The sequence below is a fragment of the Pogoniulus pusillus genome, chromosome 5, assembly GCF_015220805.1.
Source record: "Pogoniulus pusillus isolate bPogPus1 chromosome 5, bPogPus1.pri, whole genome shotgun sequence".
Lineage (NCBI taxonomy): Eukaryota > Metazoa > Chordata > Aves > Piciformes > Lybiidae > Pogoniulus > Pogoniulus pusillus.
In genome coordinates this window covers 11082214-11103794 of record NC_087268.1, presented here as the reverse complement: position 1 = coordinate 11103794, position 21581 = coordinate 11082214, and the positions used below count along the sequence as shown (strand labels likewise).

General features: G+C 43.2%; 2 protein-coding genes across 4 annotated transcripts in view; one reads left to right on the top strand and one right to left on the bottom strand.

The window, feature by feature from the left end:
* The window catches only part of CMSS1 (cms1 ribosomal small subunit homolog), a 41238-nt gene extending 35846 nt beyond the window's left edge, over positions 1–5392 (bottom strand). Inside the window, exon 1 of one of the 2 annotated variants that reach the window (XM_064143204.1) lies at positions 5163–5392. In XM_064143204.1, the coding sequence (XP_063999274.1) occupies positions 5163–5259 (97 nt within the window). In that variant the 5' untranslated portion in view covers positions 5260–5392. The remainder of the gene's footprint in view (positions 1–5162) is intronic. The other variant, XM_064143202.1, reaches the window with a different exon arrangement.
* Positions 5393–5415: 23 nt separating this feature from the next.
* Positions 5416–21581, top strand: part of FILIP1L (filamin A interacting protein 1 like) — a 243585-nt gene continuing 227419 nt past the window's right edge. Inside the window, exon 1 of one of the 2 annotated variants that reach the window (XM_064143194.1) lies at positions 5416–5649. The gene's annotated coding sequence lies outside the window, so the exon portion shown is untranslated. The remainder of the gene's footprint in view (positions 5650–21581) is intronic. The other variant, XM_064143197.1, reaches the window with a different exon arrangement.

The window sequence follows — 21581 nt, the reverse complement described above, 5'->3', positions numbered from 1 at the left end:
TCTCTGGACATGCTCAAGCATCTCAATGTCCCTCCTAAACAGGGGGGCCAGAACAGGACACAGTACTCAAGGTGTGGTCGAACCAGTGCAGAGTACAGGGGCAGAATGAATAACCCTCCCTTAGTTTTAAGACTTTAATATCTAAAGTGGGTACTTCTAAACTTTTTGGACAGATTTTAGCTTGTTGACTAGGAGCAAACCAAAAGACAAAAACTGTGCAAGGCTATTGGTAAGTAAGTGCTCTGTGAAGACCTCACTTGGAGTCCTGTGTCTAGGTCTGGAGTCCTCAACACAAGAAAGAAATGGACCTGGTGAAGTGGGTTCAGAAGAAGGCCACACAGATGAGCAGAGGGCTGGAGCACCTCTCCTACAAGGCATGTTTATGGAGTTGGGGGTGTTAATTCTGGAGAAGAGAAGGCTCCAGGGATATCTTATAGCAACCTTCTAAGGCCTGAAGGTGCCTAGAGAAAACTGAGAAGGGACTGTTTAAAAAAGCACATAGCAACAGGGTGAGGGACAATGGCTTTATACTAGCACAGGGTAGATTTAGGCTGGACATTAGTAGGAAGCTCTTCACAACGAGGGTAGTGAAATACTGGAGGATGTTGCCCAGAGAGGTGGTAGAGGCCCCATCCTTGAAGACATACAAGGTCAAACTTGATGGCACCCTGAGCAATCTGATCGAGTTAAGAGAAGTCCCTTACAACCCAACACATTCCATGATTCTATGATGAGATGTAAATGTAGCAGACCATTCTCCTTCTAATGAAGAAACACCTTCTTTTCTGCAAGACAAGAGGTGAATTTGACATGCTCTCCCATCTCAAACAAGGAATAATGGCATGACCAAGGTAAAAGTTAGAACTGGATATTCATATAGTCACTACAGTTCTAAAACTCACAGTATGCAAAGGGCAAACACAAAGATTTGATGTGTTAGGAATATGACAAGCCCTTTTATTATCTGACATCTAACTTAATTTCTTCATGACAGGCCTGCCAAACAAGAGCAACCAGAGCCTGAAGACACATCAGCAGAGTTCAAGTCAGTTCTCCTGTTTGCTCTAGTACCAATGACAGCATGAGTGGAGGTTCAGGTGACATCCACAAGTCAGTGCAATATCCTCATTACTCTTTCATTTGTCTTCTGCGAAACTATCCTTTGTGCTGAAACTTCTCATAATGTCCTTAAATCTTTAAACTCAGTTTTAAAGTATATCTCCAAAGAGGTGGGGAAGTGGGAGACTTATGTTTGTTTGTAAATTGCATTGATTTTGACTGTACAAATCTATTGGATGAGCATTACCAAAACAAAACAATCTTGTGCAAAGATCTTATCCTCTTGTCAGATGCTGGCCTTTACACACCCTACAGTTGTGTTATAAACCACCAAAAAAGATGCCAGCAATGCTGCACATCAGTTTATGGTAACATAAGGACACCTTACCACACTCTGAAAAGTAGAGAAATATGAAAAGCCAAAATCATAGAATCATAGAATCAACCAGGTTGGAAGAGACCTCCAAGATCATCCAGTCCAACCTAGCACCCAGCCCTAGCCAGTCAACTAGACCATGGCACTAAGTGCCTCATCCAGGCTTTTCTTGAACACCTCCAGGGACGGTGCCTCCACCACCTCCCTGGGCAGCCCATTCCAATGCCAATCACTCTCTCTGTGAAGAACTTCCTCCTAACCTCCAACCTATACTTTCCCCGGCACAACCTGAGACTGTGTCCCCTTGTTCTATTGCTGGTTTGACCATGACACTATGGTTTACCTTATAAAATGTACCCTGAGATCTTTGAACAACTAAAAGTTACACAGGAATTGGGGGTTAACGAAAAGGAAAATCAGAACGCACAAGTATATGAGGGTGAATCCTACAAGCCTGTATTGAAACTGCTATCAAACCCAGCAGAGACATCTGAGAGAGGAAATAGCCTGGGCTCCAGAAAGCCAAATAATTTCAGGTAAAATGCTGCCAAAGAAGGCTGGGTAGTCAACAAGAAAAAACTGTCTAAGAAGGTGTAGTAAAACCATCCAACATCATAAAATACAAGTTATAAGGCCAGAAAAAGCTAGGCACAAACTAAAACATAGCTCCCTACTACATTTCCCACGTTGTGGTCTGGAAATAGAAGCAAAAGTCACCCTGAAGAAAGTTTGAGTATATAGAGCTGTCAAACAAAACATTGTTCTATCCATTTTGCAAAACTCATACAATCACTCTTAAAGCCTCTTTCCATCCTTTCAGGAAGTTCATATGACTTGGGTTTCTCAAGCAACTTTTATAGCTCTTTACACAGGAATAGCACCACTTAGTCAAAGTCTCCTCAAAAATGAACATTCCCTTCCCAAAGCCAGACAGTACCTTATTTGTATAAGCAAGAAATGATCCCTTCTGCAGAATCTTCATAAACAGGCAGCACATGTCACAGCACCTGGCAAAGTATCATGATTCCTGTGCTTGAGGACCTACTGAGCACTGTGACTCCTTCTTTTTCTACAAACTATGGATCTATTTTGAATAGAAACTGTTCCAGACGTTTGCTGGAGAGGGTGAAGAGTACCAGCTTGTGCTATATATATTCTCTATTCTTATCTCCTTCACGCTCTGGATGAGGAGATCTTGAAGGGCTATAGAGAACCACCAAGATGATAACAGGACTGGAGCATCTCTCCTATTTACACAGGCTTCAGCCTGGAGAAGAGGAAGCTCTGGGAAGCCTAATAGCAGCATTTCAATATCTGAAGAGGACCTACAAGAAAGCTGTGGAGGGTCTGCTTACAGGGGCATGTAGTGATAGGACAAGGGGTAATGATTTTAAACTACAGCAGGGTAGATCTTGGTTGAACATTAAGAGGAAGTTCTCTACAATGAGGGTAGTGAAATACAGGAACAGGTTGCCCAGAGAGGTGGTGGAGGTCCTGTCCCTGGAGATATTCAAAGTCAAACCCAGAGCATTCTATGATTCTACAATCTTTGGTGATTTCAATATCCTAGCAAGATGGTCAGAAGCAGCAGTGACACTGTGGAGTTGGAACTGGTTGAGTTGGTCTGGGTTGCATCAGGATTACCACCCTGGAGCAAAGATAACATGATTAAATCATCTAATGATGTTGGTATCATGTACATTTAGAATCTCACTACTTATGCAGTGCTGATATGCCACTCAAAATTTGTCAGTCTGGAGTCAGACTCGTTCCTTTTTAAGGTCTTGTCTCCAAAGCATCAGCATCATGCATTTGCTACAACATTCACTCCTAACAAACATTTACTGCAGTTAATAGGAAAGAAACAGGTAAATTAAGAGAAAAAGGGAATATATTAAATCCATAAAACTACTTAATGGGTGGGCTCTAGCTTAAGACTGACTATGAGCAAACTTTGCCCAGGAACAGATTCAGTATTTCCCTTAATACTGCAGGAGATTCCTGCTTTCTACTGTTCTCTCACTGTTTTGGGCAGCAGTTGTGGCTCACAGCTCTAGCTCTTGCTGTGAAGTAGCACACAGAGTCTGCCTGGCCTTGTTGACTTCAAGATGATAGATCATGATAAAATTACATAGTGGAATTTATCAAGAAGAGTAAGCTTTGATTTTAAAAAATACATCAATAGCACACTTCATAAAAACTTAATGGCCAAAATTATTGTTCCTAGATGCACACTGCTGTTTTACTGAATACTGTTATCATTTATGTCTCTCGGGTTCACACATAAGGTTATCATGGTCCTCATGCATGTCACATAGCATACACTTAAATATGTCATCAGCAACAAATATCATAGGATCACAGAATGGTTTGGGTCAGGAGAAACTTTAAAGATCATCTGCCATGGGCAGGGACACCTTCCACTAGACCAGGTGGCTCAAGGCCCTGTCTAACCTGGCCTTGAACACCTTCAGGGAGGGAGTATCCACAGCCTGGGCAACCTGTTCCAGTGTCTCACCACCTACACTGTAAAGAATTTCTTTCTAATATCCAGTATAAATCTCCCCTTTCCCAGCTTAAATCCACACCTAATGACAGGACAAGGGGCAATGGATATAGGTTGAGGCATAGAAAGTTTCATGTAAACATGAGAAAAAAGTTTTTCACTGTGAGGGTGATGGAATACTGGAACAGTCTGCCCCAAGAGGTTGTGGAGTCTTCCTCTCTGGAGATATTCAAAACCCACCTGGATGCATTCCTGTGTCATTGACTCTAGGTGATTCTGCTCTGGCAGGGGGCTTGGATAGATGATCTTATGAAGTCCCTTCCAACCCCCCAACATTCTGTAATTCCGTGATCCCCCCTTGTCCTGTCACCGCAAGCCCTTGTAAACAGTCCCTCTCCAGCCTTCTTGTAGGCTCCCTTCAGCTGTTGGAAGGCTGCTACAAAATCTCCTCAGAGCTTTCTCCTCTCCAGGCTGAACAGCCCAACTGAAGAACAGTAGTGCAAACAATCTTTTATCCCAACTCTCCTACATGTCTTAACACAGTATGTGCGAGGAGACATTTTGAATTGCTCAGATTCCTGCAGCTTTTTTTGTTCAGAAGTCTTCATATGACATAGCAGTATCAGGTCCCTGTTTGACAGAGTATCAGTTTGACTCATATCAAATTTAACTCTCCCTCAGGTTGAGAACAAAATACCCTGACATGTTGCCACATAGAGCGGCGAATTCCCTGGATTATAAAACATCTGCTGAAAAGCTGTTCCCTATCAAAGGCCCAAGGGTTATGTCCCTCTGCTTCTTGCTTCTTCCTCTGTCTACAACATGTCTGCAGTTTGGTCTCTGATACTGCAGGTTCTGCTGCCCTTTCAAACTAGCCTAGCATTTCCAGTTTACATGGTAGCAGAATGTATGCTGGTGGATTTGACTCATTTTTTCAGAAAGTCTTACTGTGACAGCATATGAAAGGAAGGATCATTTCCTACGGATCAAAGCTTTTAGGGAAATCCACACGCTCTGCTGCATCAAGGTTTCTGAGAAGAGGAAGAGCGACAGGCTTTTCATCTCTGTCAGCGCTCTCATATTTAAGGCTAGCAATTACAATGCAATCTCTCATCTGCACAGGTCCTTTGTGAGCAGCCATGTGGCTCATTTGTCTAAGTGACCAAATAAAGCACATTAAGAATCGATCGGCCGCAACTGCCATAAAAACAGAGCTCATACCTACGTTCATTTGTTGCAAGCAGATGGCTGATTGCTTTTCTGTCCTTTTACGCTGTAGTCTTGCTCGCTTAGATCCTCTCTTTGTAGAGAGTGACATGCTGGTAGGTCAGTTTTCTGACAAGGTCATCTGCCTTCAGAGTATGAAGAGAACTGCACTGAAAGTGGGTTGGGCTATATTTAGAGTTTGGTCCAACTCCATGCCAAGGTTCCCCCGCTGTCTCTCTCTTGCAGCACCGTCTCAGGTCTATTCTTGCAGATTCTCAGCCCACACAACACATGAGGAGAGGAAAGTCATTCTGAGCTACTACTGCAGCAAGGTTATTGCAATTCACTAATAACAAGTGGATCAGCAGCTCAGACCAGGACTCCTCAGATCCCTCATTCTTCTAGGGTTTTTTTTTCTTTATACAAGTGGATTTTGCCTTTTCAAGTGAATAACAGGAGGACACTGCCTGGTATACAGCAGCAAACAGCCTCTTGAGCTAAGGTAAGCTTGTTTCATTTCTGTATCGTCATCATCATTAGAGAGCAATTGCTGATGACTTTGATCAGCTAATGCTGTCTTCTGCTAGAGCATTTCTGCATGTAAGCATTACATGGGATTTTTTATATAATTAAATTCTCTGTTTTGAAACATCAATTTTAGTTATCACTGTCTAATGGAAATGGGAAAATAAAAAGCTAGCAGAATGTGAAACAGAATACACATGCTTTGATTTTATCTGTCTAAAGAGCACACAGCTATGCCATTGGACTGTATCACTCTGAAAGGAAGAGAAAAAAGAGACCTGTGACTACGTGCATAACAATCACACATATAGATGAGCATTTAGATCTGCTTAATGATCTTTTATCCACACTATTTTGTACAATAAGAGAGAACATGGCTTCAGGACTGCAATATTTGGCTTGCTGCAAATAGTACAGCTATAAAAATATGTAACAAATTAATGGATGAACACGTGCTCAAATCCCTTTACAATTGCAAAGAACTTGCTTGGCTTCGGCTAGAGTACAGGCAGGACTAAAAATCATCTTGAATTTAGTCTCCTTTCTTGCACTGTTTCTCTTTTTAAAACTACATACAGCTGAGCAGTTTTCCTCAGCACCACTTAAAACTGCTGTGATTCTTAAGAGGGGAAAAAACCTGGACAGAGTACAGCATGGCATGCCTCCCCGTAAGGAGATCCTAACACACTTCAAGTCACATGGACATCATGATACTGTGGTATGGGCTCCAACATGAAGAGATTGTTATCCTGTAAAGACTCTCTGGAGCCAAGGATTTAACACTGGCACGGACACACAGAGCTTCCTGCTAGGCAAACGCAAGAATGGTAATCTGAAGAAATAGGGTAGAAAGATCTACTTTGCCCAAAGGTCCAAACAGTGAAGCAACAGCACCAAAAAGTTCTCTGTAACAGAAACACAATGTAAAAGTCTAAACAGGAACATGTGAAGAAAGGCAGACAGTTTCTAGATTAAGAGTAAGCAAAGGCCAAAAGAGGTCACCAAGTCACTGGGAGTTTCTTTAAGCCACCACAACTGGACGAATTTCTGCACTTAGTTTAAGCAATCTTTTCTAACATATCTGCTGGTAAACAATACCATACATCAGGATGAAAAAGTCAAAGATTACAAGGGAGCAAAAGTCTTACTTGCTGAAGATATTTGTCATTTTACTTACTCTCAACTCTGTAAAATATGATCTCATGTTCCTTTCCTTCTGATTTTTGTTTGGTAATTGATGTTCAGGTTCATGGGTGTTAGGTTTAAGCTTTGAAGGATGTAACAAACACCATCCATTTCAGATAAAATACCTTTCTAGCAGTCCTGAAACTCTTTAACAAGTAATAATTAAGGCAACATGCTACAGAATCAACTTGGCTTGTGACATGATAATTCAGATTCATCCAGAAGGTTTCTATTGCAAGAACTAAAGAGGCTGTTGTCACATGAGGGTTAGTTATGTACTGCAAATGCATACCCCAAGTTCATCAGCAAGGCAAAGGATTCACAGTATAAAAGCATCTAGGTCAGTCTAAGACTGTCAGTGACCTTTGATGAAGAGTTGCATACTGACAGTTATTGCTTAATGAATCAGTTTAGCTTTTATGATACTGTGGCTCCTACTCTCCACTTGTGTGTGAATAAATAGTAAGGATATTGGGGAGTGGGAGGTGGTTTTAAAGAGTATGGGTGTGACTGTAGCTTAGAAATGCAGCATGCACAAAGATCCTTCCCAGCACAGGGGCTGGAGTGCTACTGACAGACAGGGATTGGTTTGTTTTGAAGGCAGGGTCATCACTTGTTCCCCACAGGACGATCCCTCTCACCCAAACTGGTGGGAGGTTTATTGTAATAGCAATGACAGAACAACAGCAGTGGAAAAGGGTAATACCACTGTGATGATATATATAAGCATGGCATCAATGGAAGAAGTTATGAAGAAGCACATGAAGAAGCTTCATGTCTTAATGCAGAGAAACCTAAATCTGCTTCTGTTCTCTTTCTAGTTGGGGTCAATCCTGCTTGGTGAGATCCTCCTCCTTCTATTCACTCTTCTCCATTATAAATTTCCAGCACCAGCATAAGTCAGCTTCATCTTGCTGAAGTGTGACCTCCAATGATAATGATGCACCCATACTAGTGGAGAGCACCACAGAAGGAAAGAAAAAGATTAAAAAAAAAACCAACCATGAAAGAAGGAAAGAATCTTTATTGCTTCCCCTAGCACAGAAAAGAAAGACTGAAACCCTTTGTTTCTATTAGGGAGGCTCACATGGGTCTGAAACCCACTCTTCTCACAGGGAAGGGCATAGCTGTTAAGTGTTGACTAACTTCCTGCCTAAGGTTGTGGATGAGGAGGAAGATGACGTTTGGCTGATGATATATGCTGCCAGCTGGCCAGGCAAAGCTCCAAGGGGACATTCACCAACTCCTGCCATTGGCACTGTCACCCTCAGCTAACAGGCATAAGCAAGGCCAGAGACAGATGGCTAAATCCAAACAGCACCAGGGGAATGAGTAAGTCCCACCAGCAATCAGATCTCTACTATTGCTTACTGTATTTGTGCTCCTGCTTAGGGTTTTCTCCAAACAAGAAAAGGTGCCGAGATTTTCCTACCTCCTTGCTATCCTCAAACAAATGAGACTGATGGAAGCAAGCTGGAGGTCCTAAGGGGACTCAAAGCACATTTCAACTCATCCTGAAACAAAACCTCTAACACAAGGCCCTGTTAGATGCTACAGCATCACTGGCCCATGGCTTTACAGTCAGCCAGTAAGCCTTAAGACTCATGACCACCCACCACAACACAGCTGCTGCTACGGAAGAGACTGTGAGAAGGGTGAACCTGGCATGTAGAGAATCATTCTAAGAGTATTTGAGTACAATATTCTGTCTGTACACCTGCCTGAGGAAGTGTAGAGACATTTGATACGAAAATATCAGAGAAATTTCTGCACAAAAATTCTCTTTCTAAATTATTCACTGTTGTCAGGAATATACTTTCCAGGAAGAAAATGTCAGAGGATGATGTGCCAGTACAGAGTGACAGAGGATGATGTGCTGTGTAGGAAAGAGATACTTATGGACACAGACAGAAAAATCACAAAGTCAGAGTTAAGCAAAAAAACAATTTAAACAATTACAGTCGTTCTTCTACAGAATATTTTCATTTGAGACTTACTAGCAACAGGGTTGAGGAAGGAAATCAAAGTTCATACAGTAAGCCACATAGCCCCAAGCTTTGTCTGACCTGCTTTCACAAATCCATCTCCCAAAAATAGGCGGGCAAAAACCAACAGAACTTTTCCATAGTGTCCTCTGTTGCATCTTGCTCTCTGCACACCAGAAGTGCAGTGGTATCTTGTTGCAGAAAATAAATCTGCTCTGAGGTGAGACACTGAAAGACACTGAGGTATTTGAGTGTGTCCAGTGAAGTGCAACAAACCCAGTGAAGGATCTGGAGAACCAAGTCTTGGGAAAAGCAGCTGAGGGAACTTGCATTTTTAAGTCTGGAGAAGAACAGGCTACGAGGAGGCCTCACTGCTTGCTACAACTCCATGAAGGGAGGCTGGATTGAGGTGGGGGTTGGTTTCTTCTCCCTAGTATCAGGTGATAGAATGAGAGGAAATTGCCTGAAATTGTGCTTCAGAAGGTTTAGGTTGGATTTTAGGAAAAAAAATCTCTACTGGAAGTGTGCTGAGACATTGGAACAGGCTGCCTAGGGAGGTAGTGAAGTCACCATTCCTGGAGGTGTTCAAGAAAAGTGTGGACATGACACTTTGGGACATAGTTTAATGACCATGATGGTCTTAGACTCAATGATCTTGGAGGACTTTTCCAATCAAAACAATTCTATGATTCTGTGATGTATACCCTCTGCATTTCCTTCCAGTTTGATGAAGTGCTCAGATTATTCAGGACTGGTACACAACTCATTCATGTGAGATGTATATTTGCTCTGTTAGAGTGTAGTGGCCCTAGTAGAGTTAGATTAATAGTGGGACTTGATGACCTCAGAGGTCTTTTCCAACCATGGTGATTGTGTGATCTCAGCCTGGAAACAGCTGTATCCACTCTCCTGTGACAAGGTAAGGTCTGCTGTGCAAGGCCTCCACCTAAGAACAAGAACCTGGGGTCTTCTCAGTGCAGGGAAGGGGAAAGGCAGAAGGAAAGACCTCACTTGACCTTAGACAGTGACCACTACTGCAAGTGAGGACATAGTGAATTGAGCCTGTTTTACCTGGTCATTTTTGCATCTCTCTCTCCCGAAGTCATGCAGATGCACATAGATATGTACACAGATGCACAGTGACAAATGACAACGTTGCAGGTGGTGGAGACCCACCAACAGAACAAGGGGACACAGTCTCAAGTTGCGCCGGGGGAGGTATGGGCTAGATGTTAGAAGGAAGTTCTTCCCAGAGAGAGTGATTTCCCATTGGAATGGGCTGCCCAGGGAGGTGGTGGAGGCACCGTCCCTGGAAGTCTTCAAGAAAAGCCTGGCTGAGGCACTTAGTGCCATGGTCTAGTTGACTGGATAGGGCTGGGGGATAGGTTGGACTGGATGATCTTCGAGGTCTCTTCCAACCTGGTTGATTCTATGATTCTATGACCCACTCTCTACCTATTAACAGCAAAATGTAGTATTTTAGGCTAAGATGAAACATTTCCTTTGCAAAATGCTTTTATTTCATATGGACTTTCATAAAATAATAGAATGCATTGGGCTGGAAGGAACCTTTAAAGGCCATCAAGTCAGCGTGCCTGGATAAAATGGAGAGTAACTATTCTAGAGTCATAGGGTTGTTTTGATTGGAAAAGACCTCTAAGATGATCAAGTCCAACCATCAAACTAAGACCACTATGGCCACTAAACCATGTCCCAAAGTGCCATGTCCATGTTTTCTGAACACTTCCAAGGACAGTGGCTCCAGCACTCTCCTGGGCAACCTATTGTAATGACTGATCAAGAGTGCACCTAAAAATAATGACGAGAATGACATTAAATGACTGAAAATAGTTTACCTGGAATGTTATAGAAGTGTGTGTAGGGGTAAGTGACAGCATGTGTGTACACTCAGAGCAGCTGTGGCCATCTACACTTGAAAATACACTTTCTTGAGTATTTAAATTTGAGGACATGCAGCTGGCCACCTGCACAGATTGTTCTCTCATTTTTCATGGAGCTATTCCCATCTCTAAGTTGGGAACTAAGCTGAAAACAGAGCTCCGGTGCGGTGCACATTTCTTGTGGCAGTGCCAGAGGTACATAGCATGCTCACAGAAAGACCTTTGCTCTCTCAGGGAAGCTCAGCAGGAGCTGGGAACCTGGGAAAGCACAAGCACATTTCTGTGCTGTGCTGAAGCAGTTTCTCTACGAATAGTGTGTGTTGCCCTGTGACATCTGCCAAGAAAAAGGAGTCTAGCAAATCTAGCAAGGCTAGACTGTATCAGTACCCTTCATATGGAGATTAATGTGTTTAAGGCAATTCCCAATGAAAATCCCACCTATACAATGTGGCATAGTCATGCAGAGGGAAATAGTTACAACTAGGATTAGACAAAAAAACCCCAAACACACAAAAAACCCACCAAAAAAACCCAGAGCCATAAATTTCTTATCTTCCCTTACGTAAGCCTATTTTTTTTTTCAATCACAGCAAATTCACAGTGATCACTACTGGGGTTAAAGCACCACAGAAAGTAATCCAACAACATCAAATTGTTTTGTGTCAATGGAGAGGGCAAGTCCATATGCACAGCTGCAAAACTGTAAATTGTAATTTTACATAGAATGAAAGTTGGACTAAACATAGTCCTCTTAAAATAAATCCTTGGAGGTGAACTTTTCCATCTTTCACTCATACCCAGCTTTTCAGTATACCAATCCATTCCTCAGACACTTTTAAGATGCTAGAATTGTTTCAGTTGGAAAAGACCTCTAAGATCATCAAGTCCAACAGTGAACTTAAGACCACCATGTCCCAAAGTGCCATGTCCACACATTTCTGGAACATCTCCAGGGACGTTGACTTAATAATCAACCTGGGCAACCTATTCCAATGCCTGACCACTCTTGCTGTAATGACATTTTTCCTAACATCCAAACTAAACCTCCCCTGACACAATTTCAGACAATTTCCTCTCATTTTATCACCTGATACTAGGAAAAGGAGACCGAATCCCACATCACTCCAACCTCCTTTGAGGGAGTTGTAGAGAGTAATGAGGTCTTCCCCTCAGCCTTATCCTCTCTAGACTTAAGAAATGCCAGTTTGCCAGTTTCTCGTAAGATTTGTTGTCAGACCCTTCACCAGCTTTGTTGCCCTTCTCCAGACACACTCCAGCATCTCAATGTCCTTCTTGTAGTGATAGACCCAAACCCAAACACAGTACTTGGGGAGCAGCCTCACCAGTGCTGAGTACAGGGGCATAATAACTTCCTTACTCCTGGTGGCCATGCTATTCCTGATCTAGGCCAGGATGCTGTTGGCCTTCTCGGCCGCCTGAGCACACAGCTGGCTCAGATTTAACTGGAAAACAGTGTCCAATCTCTAGCATGTGAAGATTGTTTTAAAAAAATCCATCTTTACAACATGTTCATATTTGGCACAGCATTCATGCAATTTTCTTAACCATTAATAATAATGCAGAAGAATAATAGAATGGTTTGGGTTAGAAGGCACCTTAAGGATCATCTAGTTCCAGCCGCCTGCTACCATGGACAGGGACACCTACCAATAGGTTGGGTTGCTCAAAGCCTCATCCAGCCTGGTCTTAAACACAAGGGCAAAGGATGAAAAGAATGTAAAATAGCCCTGTATTGGGTTAGAGTGGATCCCTCCCCCAGTAGAGTAAATTCACTACAACTTGGAATTTTGCAAAGTAGAAAAAAAAACTCCAAAATTGTACTTTTTATAACAACATAAGGAGAATAAACTACTACAGAATATAATAACCTTAAAGAAGATGGAGATGGGGATGAGGTCAAGAAGGGGCAAAGCAGCAAGCCAAAACAGTGGCAGGGGAAGATAGCAGCGGGTGCAGCAGAAGCAGCAAGGGAGAGATACAAGCTGTGCTTCCAGACATAAGCTTTGGATGCTCCAATGAAATTATATTAACTTATCCATTGTTGCCATTTTATGGCCTGTCCCTGGAATGTTCACCTCTCTGCTCATTGACTCCAATACTCTTCCACTTCTAAGTTTCTCTGTTACAAATTCTTCTATGTCTGAGCTAGAAACCTAGCTCAAATGGGCATAAACCCCCAAGGAAACAACAAGATCATGGGCACAAATCAGTGATGCACAGCCATTTGACAAGAAGTCTTGCCTCTTCAAGGGTATTCAATTTTAACAGAGCATGAGTGGCAGACATTCTCCCCATTCCTCTGCTTTATTCTGCTAATATAATCATTAGAAACGTCATCCGATACAACTTCATGTGTACTATTGCATGTCCACTCACACAAAGACTGGGAAGACACAAAAATCCCACTGAGGAAGAAAGTAAGACAGTACAGGATGAACTTGTCAGGATAGGAGAGAAAGGCTGGGTTGAGCTGATGCATCAGGACTTGTGTGCTTGAGCACATGCTGTTGCTATGCAGTTTGTCCCACGCAGCTGAGTCAAAAGGCTGCACGTTTCCCACTGTACATTCTCCCATTGACCAGCATCGGCTCAGACAGCTCAGGTTGCGATGGAGTGTCTCAATACAGACAAGCAGACATGAAGAGGCAGAAACTCCATGACCTCTCAACTCCTTTGCAACAGGAAATTTGAGCCTCTTGAAGAGGGGAAAACCAGAGCACTCGCTCCCCCCTCAGCCAGCTCCCATCTGACCTCCAGCTGTCTGAGGTGGATGACATGTAGTCTAATTATAGGTTTTCCTTGAGTCTTCCCAGAGACTGTCCCCTTACGTGGGCAAAGAATCTCACAGACCTCTTTCAGAGCACAGATAGTCCTCCATTTTAGACTCTCCTGCCCTATCATAAATGTGCAATGAAGGTTCCCCATCAAGTTTGCTCCCTGTCAGTGGAACAAATGCTAAGAAACACCAGATTTTATCAAGCAAGGCAAGATATGGAGTGACTACTGGAGAGGGCATGGCTAGCTTCTTCTTTACTGTCCTTTCCTGTGACATGTCACAGAAGTGTTACTATTGAAGAGATTTTTATTATTAGAAGTGCAAAGCTACTACTGAGCAGTTTTATGCTTTATAGTTGCTGGTTCTGGCCAGGGTAGAGTTAATTTTCTACATCTATTCTTTGCACTTTGTGTGGATATCCACTACATGTGGTGAGAGGAAGCACTTCTCCTACAAAGACAGGAGAAGAGAGTTGGGGTTGTTTAATCTGGAGAAGTGAATGCTCTGGCGAGACCTTAATAGTGGCCTTCCAGTACCCGAAGGGGACCTACAAGAGAGCTGAAGAGGGACTGTTTGCAAAGGTGCATAGCAACAGGACAGGGGGAAATGATTTTGAACTTGAGAAGGGTAGATTTAGATTGGATGTTAGGAAGAAGTTCTTTACTATGAGGGTGGTGGAACACTAGAGCAGGTTGCCCACGGAGGTGATGGGAGCTCCATCCCTGGAGACATTCAAGGTCAGGCTTGATGGGGCTCTAAGCAACCTGATCTAGTTGGAGATGTCCCTGCTATTGAAGGGGAGTTGAACATGATGACCTTTGAGGGTCCCTTCCCACCCAGTGCACTCTACGATTCTATGAAAAGCATCACTGGAGATCATTCTGTCAGAGAGACACAGCTCAATATAGAGTTACAGTTCTCCAATCTCAGTAGTGACAAGCACAATCACAGACTTCTTTGTCATGTCTTTGCTATTCACTAGCTTCTGTGAGAGTGTCCTGACATGAAGCAAGGGAATGATAAGGATTAGCCTTATCCACAGGATTTTACTACTGCATCCAGCTCAATGACAAACTGATGACAGGCTATGTAAAGCTGAGGTCAGAATACATACAGTATGGGAGAGACAGAAGCAGTGCTTTATCTAGCCCCAGAAGTCTCAACTCTGGAGACAGCCTTGTAAGGCAGATGTCCTCTGGTATTCTGTACAAATTCACATGCTGTGATTTTTCACTGGAGATTCAAGACCCTACTGGGAAATGTAGTCTCCTCTCGCTTGATTTACTGCAGAATTGTTGATAAGGAAACCCCACTGCAGTGGAAGACTACCAGCAGCACAACAGGGATGAGATAGACAGCACATATGCAGAGGGGAGAGCACTGTCTCAGCCAAAGTTACAGAAAACAACAAATGTAAAATAATCCAGGTCTTGCAATGTGGAAAATAGCACAGTCCTCCAAATGGAGAGGCTTTGTCTCTCATTTTTTTGTCTCTGGCAATAGAAAGAATGACCATATACAGTTAATACTATCAAACAGAGTCTGGCACAGCAATAAGCCTGGTAAAAACTGTCATGGTAATTTTATTTATTTATTTTTAACTGAACTAATTACTTAGCTCAGCAGTGGTTGAGACTGGAAGGCTGCACTAGGACTATAATGAAGGTAAAACCCTGGGGAACAATTTTGATCATAGTGGAGGTTTCAGCTGACTGCATTTTAATTAATCAGAGTAGTAGAGCACACTGAATTCCCAGGTATCCCATTTCAATCTGCACATTGACATGACTTGTTTTAGGACATATTTTAGCATTGTTCTAATAAATTCTTCAACAAGTCTTTTAAGTCTCAGAGGTAATTTAATTTCTTTTCTATTTTCATTATGGAGGCTTTCATTAGGCATTTCAACTATAAATCACCAGAATGATGTGGCTGTGGAATGCCAAAAATAGACTCACAAACCACATACCTCTACAGTGCTTGCATTAATTAAAAGCATAAGAAATTGTCTAATTACAAGACAAAAGTTTGGGGTTTTTTTTCATATCAGTATAGCATTTTAATTCAAAATAACTCTATTATAATAAACAGAAGACACAGTAGTGTTTGGTTAAATGCACTAAGCCTAAATTGTATTATATATCATCTGCTAAAGGGTAAACAGAAGTTGTCAAAGACAAGAGAAAAAGCAGGATGTTCAGAGTTCAACACATGGTGCAGGATCTATATGATTTGTACAATCCAGGCATAAGGAGTAACAAACCATGCACAGAAATACGTAGCAAATGAAGAATCAGATCTCAAAATAAGCAACTTTTGAGCTAATACATGATAAGACCCAGTAGAAATGGTATAATTTATATCTTTAAATCCACAAAGCATATAATTTTTCCTTTGTACTCTTCTCTGCATGCTGAACTCATCAGTTTCACTACTGTATGGAAATGAGAATGTTAAACTGCCCAGGACTCTCCTAGTTTTATCTGAAGACACTGCAGATCTCAACATCAAATGTGACCTGCACAGGTAGCTGTACTCTGTCTTGCCCAGCACAGTAGTAGATACCAAATCTTAGAATCATAGAATTGCTTCACTTGAATAAGACCTCTTAGGGTCATCGAGTCCAGATGACACCAAGCTGTGTGGCACAGTCGACTTGCTAGAGGGCAGAGATGCCACCCAGAAGGGCCTGGACAGGCTGGAGAGGTGGGGCCAGGCCAACCTCATGACATTCAACAAGGCCAAGTGTAAGGTCCTGCACTTGGGTCAGCAAGATACGGGCTGGGTGGTGAATGGCTGGAGAGCAGCCCTGAGGAAAAGGACCTGGGGATCTGGGTTGATGAAAAGCACAACATGAGCGGGCATTGTGTGTGTGCAGCCCAGACAGCAACTGTGTCCTGGGCTGCACCAAGAGAAGCATGGCCAGCAAGGCAAGGGAGGGGATTCTTGCTCTTTACTCTGCTCTCATAGACCCCACCTGGAGTACTGTGTGCAGTTCTGGAGACCCTAACACAAGGACATGGAACTGTTGGAGCAAGTCCAGCGGAGGGCCACAAAGATGCTCAGAGGGCTGCAGCACCTCTGCTATGAGGACAGGCTACAAGAGTTGAGGCTCTTCAAACTGGAGAAGGGAAAGCTTTGAGGAGACCTTGTAGTGGCCTTTCCAGTACCTGAAGAGAGCCTACAGGAGGGACTATTTACAATGTCTTCTAATGACAGTATGAGGAGTAATGGGTTTAAACTGGAAGAGGGGAGATTTAGACTAGATGTTAGGAGGAAGTTCTTTACAGTGAGCATGGTGAAACACTGGCACAGGTTGCCTGGGGAGGTTGTGGCTGCTCCCTCCTTGTGGTGTTCAAGGCCAGGTTAGATGAGGCTTTGAGCAACCTGTACTAGTGGGAGGTGTTCTTGCCTACGGTGGGAGGTTGAACCTAGATGATCTTTGAGGTCCCTTCCAACCTAAACCACTCTATGATTCTATGATTCTGTAAGTCCAAGCACCAGTCCAACATCACCAATGTCATTAAACCATGTCTCAAAGTGCTACATACACATGTTTCTTGAACACCTCCAGGGACTGTGATGCCACCACCTCCCTTGGCAGCCTGTTCCAATACCTGACCAGTCTTTCAGTAAAGACATATTTCCTAATATTGAATCTAAACCTTCCCTGGCACAGTTTCAGGCCAGATATTAGGAAATACTTCTTCACTGAAAGGGTTACCAAACCCTTTCACCATCCCTGGAGGTGTTTAAACAGTGTGTGGACCTGGTGCTTAGGGACATAGCTTAGTGTTTACCTTGCAGTGATGGGTAGAAGGTTGGACTAGATGATCTTGAAGGTCTCTTCCAACCCAATACACTCTAATACATTCTCTGATTCTGTGATTTCCTCTTGTTCTACCACCTGGCATCAGGGAGAAGAGACCAACCACCCACCTAACTCCAACCTCCTTCCAGGGAATTGCAGATAACAATGAGGTCTTTTCTCACCCTCCTATTCTTTGGACTAAACAAATCCAGCTCCCTCAGCTGCTCCTCATAAAACTTTGTTCTCCAGACCCTTCACCTTCCCCTTTCTCTGGACATGCTCCAAGAATCTTTCCTCAGGGAGATTACACCAAAACAAGATCTATCCAATATAAAAGACTCATGGGAAAAAATGAAGGTGGCTGTCAAGCAGAGGAGGACTAAATCTTAGAGAAGGACAGAGTATATGACTGAAGCTACTAGCAGAGCTGGCAGGAAAAAGAATGAGTGGGAGAAGAATGGAGCTCTAGCTCTGAGCCAGTACACAGCTCCATGTCAAAAATGCTTTGTTTTTCTACAAAGCCAAGCCCTCTCCCTTTCTCAGTGGGGTGAACAACTGTATATCTGAGAGGTCATGGTGCTGTTCCTTGGTCCCTTCTTGGGGGAATGGTAGAGGAAACCCTGACTCCTCATGTCTCAAGGCACTATCAGTCATAGATCTCTCGAAACATAATTGCTTCTATCCCTGCTAAGGAGCACGGACCCCCAATTACTACATCACTAGGCAAAATGCAGCTAGCTTCTGTCAGCTGTCCACTTTCATAGAACCATAGAATGGTTTGTGTTGGAAGGGACTTTAAAGTGGGTTGCTGAAGGCCCTGTCCATCCTGGGCCTTGAATACCTCCAGGGAGGAGGCATCCACAATTTCCCTGGGCAACCTGTTCTAGTGTTTCACCACCTTCACTGTAAAGAATTTCTTCCTAATATCCAGTCTAAATCTACCTCCTTCCAGCTTAATACATTTCCTCTTGCCATATCACTATAAGCCCTTGTAAAAAGTCCCTCTCCAGCTTTCTTGCAGGTGCCCTTCAAGTTACATTTCAGGTAACTTTTGTTACCTAAGTATTTTGAGAAGATAGGAACCCTATTTATCACTTTTCCCTGCATAAGAAGAGCCCTGGGCCAAGAAAGAGTAAGTAAACTTCACATAGTCCCTTGCTTCGGTGCCAAAACCCAAACCAAAATAAAATAAAACAGAATAAAGCAAGATAAAATAAAGTGAAATAATAAACCAGCATAACATAACACAAAATATTCATTAGTTTTCCAGGGTGAAATTGTTCTATGTAAGATAAAAAAGGGCACCTTGCTTCTGTGTAGAGGCAATGAAGTAAGTGTGATTTAAGAGAACGCTAATAGGCTATCCTTGACTTTGGAATAGGTTGCCCAGGGAGGTGGTGGTGGAGTCACATGCAGACATGGCATTTTGGGACATGGTTTAATTGTGGATTTGATGATCTTTGAGTTCTTTTCCAACCAAAACAATTCTGTGATTCTCTGGGAAATGTACAGACCTAAGCTCACAACTCTGGCAAGGAATCTACTCCACTAATTACTATTTTGCTGTAGTTTCAGCTAGCCTAAACAGTAAAACAGATATTCTATTTTACAGTTGTCATTACTACAAATACTACAGGAATTATTTGCTACAGTAAATAATCACAGAACTGAGTAAAGGTAAAGACATTCTCAGAAGCCTGCAAAATTATTGCAGGCTAGAAACCAGTCATTCGTGCCCAGAAGCAATTGTTTGTGAAACCAATGCTTATGAGAGTTCCAAGAGGGGAAGAATCACCAAATTATTGCCACAAAGCAAGGTACAAAACCTGACTGTTTTGATTTAGAGAGGCATTTTCTACACAGATTTGCAAGCCTGAAATATTTTTTTAAATGGTATTCTTTTTCCACACTGAATGACTGAGTACTTGGTTCATGTTTCCAAACAAGTGATGCATTTTACACCTGCTACGTCCATTGCCACTTCACTTACACTGCGCTCCCTGCCTCAGGTTAAGCACTGGGAGTAGGGAATCCCCCATTAGGAGCATGTAGAAGTACCAGCACTCCTAAGTTGCAGTCTTCAGAATTCCCCTCATTTTCCATTCTTCACTCATGCCTTGTCTTTCAACTGCTTCCAAGGATGAGCACAGGTAAATAATGCAGTGCACTTTATCTGGGGCTGACTGTAAAACCCACTTCAAACTGCAAGTTTGGACAGATCCTAATCAAGATCTCTGAAGGCAGCCTAAAAGACCTTGAGCCTACAAAGTCTTATCACGTCATGACTCTGAACAGCCTGTCTACTAACCGAGCTCTTCAGCAATATCAAGAGGGATTAAGGTCTAGGATTTTTCTACACAGCAGCCACTTAAAAACTGAAGATAAAGGAGGGTGGGAAGCTGAAACATGCTACCCTCTGGCCTGGTGACCTTGACAGAAGTAAGATCTTCTCAGCTTCCCTTCAGCTTAGAGCCCCAGGACACACACCTGGGCAGGAGGTTTGCCCTAAAGAAATGTGTTGTGGATAAACTCATGGCTGTGTTAAAGGTCTTGCATTTCTAGCCTCTACTAGCCCTGGAGTCTTTTAGAACCATAGAATCATAGAATCAACCAGGTTGGAAGAGACCTCCAAGGTCATCCAGTCCAACCTATCACCCAGCCCTATCCAATCAACTAGACCATGGCACTAAGTGCCTCATCCAGTCTGTTCTTGAAGACCCCCAGGGACGGTGCCTCCACCACCTCCCTGGGCAGCCCATTCCAATGGGAAATCACTCTCTCTGGGAAGAACTTCTTCCTAATATCCAGCCTATACCTACCCTGGCACAACTTGAGACTGTGTCCCCTTGTTCTATTGCTGGTTGCCTGGGAGAAGAGGCCACCCCCCACCTGGCTACAATGTCCCTTCAGGTAGTTGTAGACAGTAATAAGATCACCCCTGAGCCTCCTCTTCTCCAGGCTAAACAGGCCCAGCTCCCTCAACCTCTCCTCATAGGATTTGTGCTCCAGGCCCCTCACCAGCTTTGTTGCCCTTCTCTGGACATGTTCCAGCACCTCAACATCTTTCTTGAATTGAGGGGCCCAGAACTGGACACAGTACTCAAGGTGTGGCCTGACCAGTGCTGAGTACAGGGGAAGAATAACCTCCCTTGTCCTACTGGCCACACTGTTCCTGATGCAGGCCAGGATGCCATTGGCTCTCTTGGCCACCTGGGCACACTGCTGGCTCATCTTCAGCTACTATCTATCAGTACCCCCAGGTCCCTTTCCTCCTGGCTGCTCTCCAGCCTATAGCGCTGCTTGGGGTTGTTGTGGCCAAAGTGTAGAACCCTGCACTTGGCCTTGATAAATCTCATCCCATTGGCCTCTGCCCACCCATCCAGCCTGTCCAGGTCCCTCTGCAGGGCTCTCTTACCTTCCAACAGATCAACACCTGCTCCTAGCTTGGTGTTGCATTTTCTGCAAATGGGGAAGGGGAGCTTCCTTGAGGCAGAGAATTCTTCTGTCTTTACTCTTGCAGTAAGAGTGCCAGTGTATCATCACAGCACCAGTACGCAACAGTAGAGCTTTAGGAACATGCGTAGCAATAACAGAAATGCTCACGTCTCCAAATCACATTTATCAGGAGAATTCCTTTCCCAAAGAGGAAAGTGATAAAGCAAATGCTGCCTTAGTGCAAGCACTGGCTTTACTGTCTTTGGGCTTTTCTGTTTGTTTCCTTTAAACTAGAGGATCTGTACATCTCCTTCTCCTAAACTGATCATGAATGCGTTGAGAGTGGAGAATGCATACTTGAAACAACCAAATCACAAGCAAGCCTACCAACTAAACCTCGCAAGGGTGAGAGGGAAACTACATCTGCCCACACACAGAGCAGCTGCCTCCTGCATGGACACTGGAAAAATCCATTCAGCCATTATGATTACTTTTAAGAGTAAATAAAATACAGACAAAAATAGAGGGCACTGGGGGAGGAACAGCTCTTGACAAAGCAAGGCCTTTTTGGACAGGCTCAGACAGTTCCTAACCTATTTTAACACTACTTAAGATTAGCAAAAATTTGGTAGAGGACAATCATAATCGTTTTTGCATTTGAAGATGAAGACTGTGGTTTCACTGCCAGACCAGCCTTGGTAGGACACTAATAAACAAGGTTAAAAGTCTCCAACTTCTGCTCAGCATTGAAAGCATTCAGGAGATGAAATGGCAGAGACGCTACTCTTCTCAATC